Source organism: Gossypium hirsutum, chromosome A06 (genome assembly GCF_007990345.1).
Source record: "Gossypium hirsutum isolate 1008001.06 chromosome A06, Gossypium_hirsutum_v2.1, whole genome shotgun sequence".
In the NCBI taxonomy this organism is placed as follows: domain Eukaryota; kingdom Viridiplantae; phylum Streptophyta; class Magnoliopsida; order Malvales; family Malvaceae; genus Gossypium; species Gossypium hirsutum.
In genome coordinates, this window is record NC_053429.1 from 119,196,944 (window position 1) to 119,206,775 (window position 9,832).

The 9,832-nt window shown below is 35.9% G+C and overlaps 2 protein-coding genes across 2 annotated transcripts; one reads left to right on the plus strand and one right to left on the minus strand.

Annotated features, from left to right (window-relative positions):
* Positions 1-475: 475 nt before the first annotated feature.
* Positions 476-5,331, plus strand: LOC107962109 (probable galacturonosyltransferase 4). Its single transcript, XM_016898354.2, has 9 exons — positions 476-1,190; positions 1,286-1,320; positions 1,408-1,449; positions 1,551-1,608; positions 1,705-1,859; positions 2,478-2,737; positions 2,886-3,243; positions 3,515-4,090; positions 4,826-5,331. Exons 1-9 carry the CDS (start codon positions 1,088-1,090, stop codon positions 5,099-5,101), a joined length of 1,863 nt encoding a protein of 620 aa, XP_016753843.1. The 5' UTR covers positions 476-1,087; the 3' UTR covers positions 5,102-5,331.
* Positions 5,332-5,448: 117 nt separating this feature from the next.
* LOC107962110 (ent-kaurenoic acid oxidase 1) lies at positions 5,449-9,530 on the minus strand. The gene is made up of 8 exons (XM_016898355.2): positions 8,873-9,530; positions 6,903-7,380; positions 6,543-6,806; positions 6,381-6,470; positions 6,213-6,291; positions 6,025-6,131; positions 5,790-5,911; positions 5,449-5,700 (listed from the first exon to the last, which is right to left on the minus strand). The coding sequence occupies exons 2-8, from the start codon at positions 7,347-7,349 to the stop codon at positions 5,595-5,597; spliced, it is 1,215 nt and encodes a 404-aa protein (XP_016753844.1). The 5' UTR covers positions 7,350-7,380; positions 8,873-9,530; the 3' UTR covers positions 5,449-5,594.
* Between the last annotated feature and the right edge of the window lie 302 nt (positions 9,531-9,832).

The following is a 9,832-nucleotide window of genomic DNA, read 5'->3' on the forward strand; positions in this document are numbered from 1 at the left end:
ACTATCAAATCTAAGAATTAACTGAGTTTTCTAAATATACCCATTAACTTATACGGCTCCGTTTGAACTCAACTTTTTATTTTTTTACAATTGTAATTGTAAAGGAAAATAAATGTAGGTAAGAGCATCATGTGACGGCTTAATAATTAAGGTGTTTATCACTTCAAAGTGTAGTATTGATTTAAGTTGTATTAATTGTATTGGTTATTCGGGTTTTATTCAATTATTATAACCCTGATTGATTTGTGAATTAATATAAACAAATTAAAAATTAATCAAATTGATAAATTTGACCAAATTAGTTGGATGAGTTCTAGTGATGGGACTGACATACCGGTTTCACTATGATGTAGCTCTGAAAATATTGAGCGTAACTCATTAGATTCGGTCCATAAACTCTAGCGCAAGAGCAAACTTGGAAGGCGAAGGGATGGAAGACTCATAAATATCACACCCTGCCGACACTTTTTCCATTATGATTTCCAATATTAATGTATGAATCTAATAATAATATGATAAATACCATATGTTTTTCTACTTAATACGTTGACCGGTGGTTTAACCAATTATTCGTTTTGTGTTTTAATTACTAATATCTTATTATAGTTATATTCTGGCATCATCTTAAATGTTGCTTGTTTTCTATTATATCTTCTATAATATTATTTACTACAACTAAAAATAATAAATAAATCCAAGACGAATTAAACCCAATTTGTATCTCTTTTTTATAAATAAATGCCATATGGCTAATAATTTATTATAACATTATGAAAATTTGAAAAAAAAAAAAAGCAACGGGCAACGGACATAGTAATGATTGGCCATTGACAAAATAAAATAATTAAAGGAAATAAATTAAAAAAGAAAAAGAAAAAAAGAGAGCATCATATCATCTAGATCTAGAAGGCTACAACTGAAAACTAGAAATAGCATCCATTCTCATTCTCATACTCATCTCTCTGTTGTTCTCCTCTGCAAACAAGTTTTACAGAAACGAGTGTCTGTGGGTTTTTTTTTCCTGCTCTTGGTTGTGGTGGTAAAGAAATATGAGCAAATTGTTCTAAAATTAGAAGGAAAAAGAATAATGAAGGTGAGGCATATAGTATTGGGTTTACTCTCGATTTCCGTCATTGCTCCCATCTTTCTTTACACTGATAGGGTCGGCTCCTTCGTCAATCCCTCTTCTTGTACGTCTATTTCTCCTTTTTTTTTCTTCTTCTTCGTATTTTCCTGTTTCCATTCTTTCATGCTGATCTCTTCTTCCTCACGGTAATTTCTGCAGCAAGACGCGATTTTCTTGATGATGTTTCAGCTTTTGTAAGTTTCTTTCTTCTTTCTTTCCTGGGGTTTAAACAATTATAATGATAAACAAAAAAAATTAATTTTTTATTATTTCTTGTGCAGACGGTGTCTGGCGATACCAGACATCTCAATGTTCTTCACCAGGTAGTAACATAGTAGAATGAGTTCCATTTCGTGTTCAGAGTATGCATTTCTATTGATTGATTTCAGATCTAACGCCTTCAATGTCCAATTCTTTGCCGCAGGAAACTTCCACCGCCTTGAAAGAACCCATTGGAGTCGTATATTCTGACCACTCTACAGGTTCCTTTCCCAACGGTTATTTATTTATTGTTGTGTTTATTGAAGAATTAGGCAATGCAAATGTGAATTGATGGGTGTTTGATTTACTAATGACAGTGACGAGGGAGCATAAATCAACACGAGTGCTTTCTGCTACCGATGAAGAACGTCAACAACAGCAATTATATAACCCCATTAGGCAGGTCATCGATCGAGCAGCCCCCGGTCTCACCACTACCCTGGATTCCCATCCTAATGCCTCTGACATCTCGGTAATTGCTTCCCCTATCTTGTTTTAGTATTTCATTTCATTTTCTAAATCTTCCCCCATTCTGTGTATGCCTATTACCTTTCACTTGCTATAAATAGGCCTATTTTATCTTCTCATATTGCCATAGCAGCGTTTTACTAGTAATTCCCGATTTTCTCGTTGATTTTATTACTTGCCTCTTATTTGAGACTGTTGTACTACTTTGGAAACTTGAATCGACCCCTTTCTGTATATACTAAACATTTGCTTTATGTTGTGCTTCAGTTGTCACCAAAACGGAAATGTGACTATACCCCTAATCCTCTTATTTTTACCTTATCATTTCTTTTTCCATGTCTTTGTGTTGAGCTGTTTCCTTCAATTTTGAATTGCATATCTAAACGAAAAATTCTCTTTAAAAAGGTTCAATGTAAACTTTAACCTTGAAGTGATTTTATTCTGTGACCCTTTTGAGCTTGTTGGCACCTTTTGCTATTTTTGTCTACCCATAATTGTTTCTCTACGGCTAAATATAGTTTCTTGATGCTGCCACATTTCCAGGATTCACAATAAGAGTAAACGTTAAACCTAATTGTGAGCTTAGTTAACAGTTATTTTACCTTTTTTGCTTTACCAATAGGCTATTGAGCTTGAGCAGCAACCAACTCAGCCCTCTGGCAAAATTGTTCAGGAGCATTCAGATAACAAACATGACAGATTGACTGAACCAGCAGATGCTCAGGTCCGTCACCTCAAAGATCAGCTCATCCGTGCAAAAGTATACCTGTCCCTTCCTGCTATCAAAAACAACCCACATGTTACAAGGGAGCTTCGACTGCGGGTTAAGGAAGTTACACGTGCTCTTGGTGATGCAACCAAGGATTCAGATCTGCCAAAAAAGTATCTTATTTCTGAACATAGGGCTGCTGATCTCTATTTTAAGCTTTCTTTGCTTTCAGTTTGTTAAATTCCCACATCTGTTCCTTATTTCTTCAGGGTCAGCCACCACAGTTTCTACATCACTCTAATTTGTGTGTTTTTTGTTCAGTGCTGTTGATAAGTTGAAAGCAATGGATCAATCGTTAGAAAAAGGGAAGCAGATTCAAGATGACTGCGCTGCTGTGGTAAAGAAGCTACGGGCTATGCTTCACTCATCTGAAGAGCAACTACGAGTGCACAAAAAGCAGACCATGTTTTTGACACAATTAACTGCAAAAACGCTTCCCAAGGGTCTTCATTGCCTGCCTTTGCGTCTTACTACTGAGTATTATACCTTGAATTCTTCTCAACAAAACTTTCCAAATCAGCAGAAATTAGAAGACCCCCGCCTGTATCATTATGCTCTTTTCTCAGATAACATATTAGCAGCAGCTGTTGTCGTAAATTCAACTATCTCACATGCTAAGGTAATACTCTTCTATGGAGACTTAACTCGTACTTCCTTTGGTTGCTGGTGGAAAAAGAAACCGTTCATCACCTTTAATCTTAAGTTTGCCATTTCCATTTCAATTTCATTTTAATCTTTTACACTATTGAGAGAAGTAAAGGTTGGGGTATATGCGTGTGCATGCATGTGTGTGTTTTTGCATAAAACAACTTGATAGGTACATAATTACAATTGAGCTCCTTGCTTTTGTTGACTTGTTGAACTCGTAAAATTTACTTGATTCTTTGCAGCATCCTTCGGATCATGTTTTCCACATTGTTACTGATAGGCTTAATTATGCGGCAATGAGAATGTGGTTCCTAAGTAATCCACCAGGGAAAGCCACCATACAGGTCCAGAACATTGAAGAATTTACATGGTTAAACTCAAGCTACAGTCCAGTTCTTAAGCAGTTAGGTTCTCCTTCCATGATTGATTATTACTTCAGGGCACATCGGGCTAGTTCTGATTCAAATCTGAAGTTCCGGAACCCAAAGTATTTGTCCATACTGAACCATCTTCGGTTTTATCTACCAGAGATCTTCCCAAAACTAAATAAAGTGTTGTTCCTAGATGATGATATAGTAGTCCAGAAGGACCTTACTGGCCTTTGGTCACTTGATTTGAAGGGCAATGTCAATGGTGCTGTTGAAACTTGTGGGGAAAGCTTCCATCGGTTTGATCGGTATCTCAACTTCTCAAATCCCCTGATCTCAAAGAACTTTGACCCACATGCTTGTGGATGGGCATATGGAATGAATATTTTTGATCTGGCGGAATGGAGGCGGCAAAACATCACGGAGGTATACCACAGATGGCAGAGGCTGGTAAGTGATGGAAGTTCCTTGCAAACCATGTTAGATTTAGTTCACATTGCAAGTCTTAATTAGTGTCACCTGAGTTACTAAGTGGAAGTTTGTTTGATCTGTCTTACCTGGTACAAGTATGCCAATCGCACTTAAAGTACAAATGAAAGGGGTAAAACCAAGTCTCGCTTCAGAAAACATGGGTATTGAAAATCTTTGAAACCTAGAGGTTCTTAATTTTAAAGGAGATTCTTGTTGGGATAACAGCTATTTATTGGAAGTAGCTACTTAAAGAAAGAAATACTTACTAGATTTTTTAAACCCAGGTTTCCGCTTTTCCTTCAAGTGGGGTAATGGGAACTGCTGCCGAACAACTCTTTACAATTCTGTAACATATAATAGCTATCCTTCCTCAAATGGCTGTTTAGCATGGCTTGCTACACCCCTTAGGTGTTTAAGCCTCCTGATCACACTTGTACACGTAGAGAGATGTACGGTTAAGTGATTGGATCATACCCCACTTCTAGAATGGCGAAAAAAAGCTACATTTTATTTCAGTGATACTTTCCCATAAAGATTTAGAGTTTGGTTGTTGACCTTTACCCTCTATTTTGAGTGCCATTGTAAATGCTAAAAAAGGTAGCTTGGAAGGTTCAATTCAGTATTTCTTCATTGTGGGCATATCCTATACTTTGTACATGGTGTCATACCGGTGTATTACCTTGTTTCTAATTTCAAAGTTAATTTTATATGCAGAATCGTGACAGGCAATTGTGGAAGTTGGGAACCCTGCCTCCTGGTCTCATAACATTTTGGAAACGCACATATTCCCTTGACAAATCTTGGCATGTGCTGGGGCTTGGCTACAATCCTAATGTAAACCAGAGGGAGATCGACCGGGCTGCTGTTATACACTATAATGGCAACTTGAAACCATGGCTGGAGATAGGTATACCCAAATTTAAAATCTATTGGGCCAAGTATGTAGATTATGAGACAGTGTACTTGCGAGAGTGCAACATCAATCCATAGAAAGCCTTGATGGGATATTAAAGTGTGGTGGTGAGCCATGGTTTACCCGTGCATTTTGACATCAATTTGTAGTTATTTCGTTAAGAGGTAGCGGGTTGAAATTCATCATGCCTTGTATACATTGTCAATTTTGTTTTTGATTTTTTGGTTCTTACCGGAATGTGTGGAATTGACGTTGATGCGACTATTTTTTAGCTATTTAAGCAGAAGTGCAGCCGTATTTGTTTGTATATCATCCGTAATCTTTGTATTCCAATGCATGCAGCTAAGTTATATTCTTTGTAGCGTATTACTTTTTATGCATAACATAATAAATAGAAGCAGAGGAGTTCACTGAAAGAGGAGCCAGTAGTAACACATTGGTTTCATTCAAATTCTACATTTAAGAGTCCCTTACAGGAGATGCTAATATTATTATATTATCAATATTGTTTATTTTAATTGATGAAATGGGATTGCTGTTGAACCCCATCTAAAAATTCCAATATCCTTGCTAGGGTGGTGAAGGCAGGTTTTTCTTGATCACTGCCAAGCAATTATCATTAGGCCTTGTATGAGGCAGATACCTAATTTTACTCTCAGGATTATGCCGTTCCAACCTGCATTGTAACATCACTCAACATCAACATCAACAATTTCAAGCTTGAATTGATCATGAAAAGAAACCCAACATTGCAAAATAACTTACTGATAGTTGAGGAGGAAATGGTGAAGAAAAATAGAAATTTCAAGCTTGGCAAGATCATTTCCAGGGCACAACCTGCTTCCTGCTCCGAAGGGAAGGAAAGTTCCTGCTTTGGCGTTATAGTCCTGCATATAGTTAAGAGAGATAATTTAACTAATAGGTTACGCTTTATGGTTCTTGTATACATACGTATAAAGAAAAAGATTGAAGGAAAGGTGAAAAGCGTTGTGAAACTTACATCCCATCGAGAAGGATCAAATTCTTTTGGATTTGGATAAATCTCAGGATCCAAGTGAATGCTTCTGAACCAAGCTAACACTTTCCATCCCTTTGGAATAGTATAACCTGAAAAACCAACAGCTTTGTGTGTGAATGATGTAACAATATCACTATATATCTTAATATAATCATATCATTAAAACTGACCGCTTATTTTGACGTCTGTTTTTGCCTCACGGAAGACCATCAGTGAGAATGTTATCAACCGAAGTGTTTCATCAATCACCTTCATATACATATAAATCAAAATATAAGCAGTGAAATGAAGGGTATGTTGAAGCCTTACAATTAACTGATATAACAGATGTGATGTACCTTGGAAAGGTATTCCATTTCTCGAATATCCTTAAGGGTTAAACCTTTTTGGGTGGGTGGTCTTTTCTTCACAATCCTCTCTTGCTCTGCCTGTATACAATAAAATAATACCGTCAAGTAATGAAAAAGAAGCACATTAATGCTTTGAGACTGCTTAAAAACCTTTGCTTTTTCTAGAAATTCAGGGTGTTGTTGCAGGAAAATAGTTGCCCACATCGTAGTATGGCCAGAAGATTCATGGCCTGCATTCAGGTACATCAACATGATATCAATGATTTCCTCATCATCTAGTGTTTCACCTTTCTCATCTTTAACATCCATCAGGGCATCCAACATGTCTTTCTTCTTCGTGGACTTGTTCGTCTTCCTCTGATTTCTCCGCTCATTCACCACTGATTGAAAAGCTGCCACCAGGTTTTTCCTAGCCTGAAAAAAAGAAAATGCATTTCTCTATTATGAATTATCCCTTCTTAGCGTAAGATAAGTAACATGAGTCGCAAGAAAGATGTGAGAAAAACTCACCTTCAGGGCTCTATAGTAGGCAAATCCTGGGACATTGATTGCCATGGCTCTAACTCCATAGTTGAGAGTTGTGTATTCCCTCTCCAAAGCTTCCATTACTTCTTCGCTTTCCGAGCTTAGAAAAATATACATTATTATCCGAAAAGTGAGCTTCCGGAGCTGTGTCAAGAACTCGATTTTTCCCATCTTGGACCATTTGTCCAGGGTAGATATGACAATGTCCTCGATATATGGGATGTAAATGGACAGTGCTTCATGGCCATTGACAGGAGCTGAAGTTAAACGGCGGAGACGCTTATGTTCTTCATAAGGGATACCAATGAATGATTTTTTTCCAATGAGCTCCACCGTGGACGTTGGCCATCCAGGCTTAAATGCATCATCATCATTTAATACCCTTTTACATGTTTCAGGCATTGTTACGATTACACTTGGGTTCCCAAACATGAAAGCCTTGTAGATTCCAGTACGTCCAAATCTGCATTAAAATACATTGGTCATGAATGATGGTCAAGGATTTGATGATGTTTGATCATTTCTAAACTTGTTATCTAAGTAACATGTAGACTATTATCAGATTGGCAATAAAAACAAGTATTCAAAGAAAAGCAAATGGTATCAATATTGTAGATTGTAGTAAAATGGAATATCTTAGCAAGTAGTACAACACAAAAAGACATTATAGAAGGCGACAAGAGAGGCAACTGCCCCATTCTCTAGACAGAAGGTGGTGGGTCTGGGTCAAAAACATGTAATTCTGTTTTTTTTTTTTAATGAAAAAGTTGGCATGTCTAAGGACCTCTCTTCCCCTGACAGGCTACGGCTCTAGCTGCTATGCTACTCTTGTGTCATCACACCACCATTCTTTTTTTTAAACAATGACACCACCATACTTATTTCTGCTAATATTTTTTATCCCTTGTCTGAAACTATACTCGCTCTTTAATCTTTAAATAAAAATATAAGATTCGCTTAAACACGTTTGAATTTAAATATTTTTGTATTGACAATAACATTACAACCTAAATAAGCTATAACATTACATACTCAAAAAACTTATAACTAGGGTTCATAAAAAGAACTCCAAATTCGTGGGTCGATATGAGTTCAGATCAATTCCGTTAGTCCCAGTATACTTAACAAAATTGCCTCCCTTTTATTTTATAGTTATTTTTATATATTTTAACTATAATTTTAAAAAATAGTTAATATAATACAAAACATTATGTAAAATTTTTGAGGAAATGTGATAGGATCGATGAAATTATTTTTGAAAGTCATCAACAACTAAAATATCAAATAACACCGAGTCAAAATCAGGGTGACAAGAAGCAATCTAATGTTGCCCCAGTCAAAGAAGTTAATTTTCTATAGATAACGATGGTACTCACCAGAACATCTCATTCTATTAATAAACCAAAACATTCAATTTTACTTTTTGTTTCAGCGTAAATTTAATTAGTATCGATCTATTTTGATAAATTTTTTCTGACCATCCGAAATATGGTATACCAATTAATATATTTATATTAATTTTATTATCGATATTTAGGATTTGATTTTATAATTCATATTTAAGATTTGTAACTATCTTTCTCGGTAATATTATATCTAAAAGTATTTTCTAATATTTATAAATATTTTTATATAAAATGAAAGATAAAATTGGAAACTATAGCTATACGTATAAATATGAATAGAAAAAATAATAGGTCTATCGCTACTAACTTGAGACCCCAAGCCATTTCTACCTAAGAGAGAGACAGGAATAAGAGGCCACCCTCTTCAATCAAATCAGGGTATGAAATGAAGTGGAATACAATGACGTCTCTCACTTCCCTTTCCACTCCATACTCCATTTCTATTTAGCTTTTCCTTCTTTTTCCACCATTTCTTTTTTATCTGCTGGTGGTGGTGCCCTTTAAAGCAAATAGGAAAAAAGAGCGGTGATAGGTGGCAAAGCAAAGTACCTGGAAACAAAAGAAGCGATGAAGGAATCGGGATCGTCGGACCTAAAGGCTCGGAGAAAGGACTACATGTTGCCGATGAAAGGCCACCCCAAATCCCCTGGCGGCAGAGAGTACCGCTCGTCGCCCAATCGGGTTTCATACACCCACGGATTCACTCTCTCCAACACCCATTTTAGAAAGGCGAAAGCAGCCAGAATTGCTAAGAAGGCGACCGTCCACATGGAGCCCGTGATTTCCATTACAACAGCAACCTTCACTCTATTACGGTGCAACCTAAGTTGTCAACATTTATATATGTGCTAGTACAGGAAGGAGGCATTTATGGAGAGTGGCACAAACATGGTAGTGACAGCGCACAGGCAAATAGGGAAAGTATATATGGTAGTACTAGAAATGTTAATTATATAGGATAAAGATAAAGGAAAAAGACAGGGAATACTGGGGAAGTGAGCTTGCCTTGCTTACCCACCTCTATCTCTATGCATCCGCTTTCTACCTTGCTCTTGTCGTTTCCCAGTTTGGATTATCTCTCTCCACTCCCACTCTCTATATCCTGCTTATATTTTGTAATCATCCCCAATCTTTTTTCCTCTTTAAGCTTTAAAGGGTTGTACGTGAAGCATATAATATATATATGTAATGTGATCCGTTTTTTTTTATTATAAAAAATACGTTAAAATATTCTTCATAAACTAAAAATTTTATTATACGCCTAAAAATATGAAAATTACATATTTAAACATAATGTGCAGTAAATGATAAATAATAAAAGCATATATACGAAATTAAATTAAAAAGATTGACACTAATTTAATTATCGATATTATTAATATATACAAACAATGTAAAGAAAATAATTTGTATAATAAAATTGAAATACCTAAATATATAGATACAAAGTAGGGTAAAAGAACATTTTATAAATATTGATGAGATGGGTAAAAATCTTAATATTTTAAT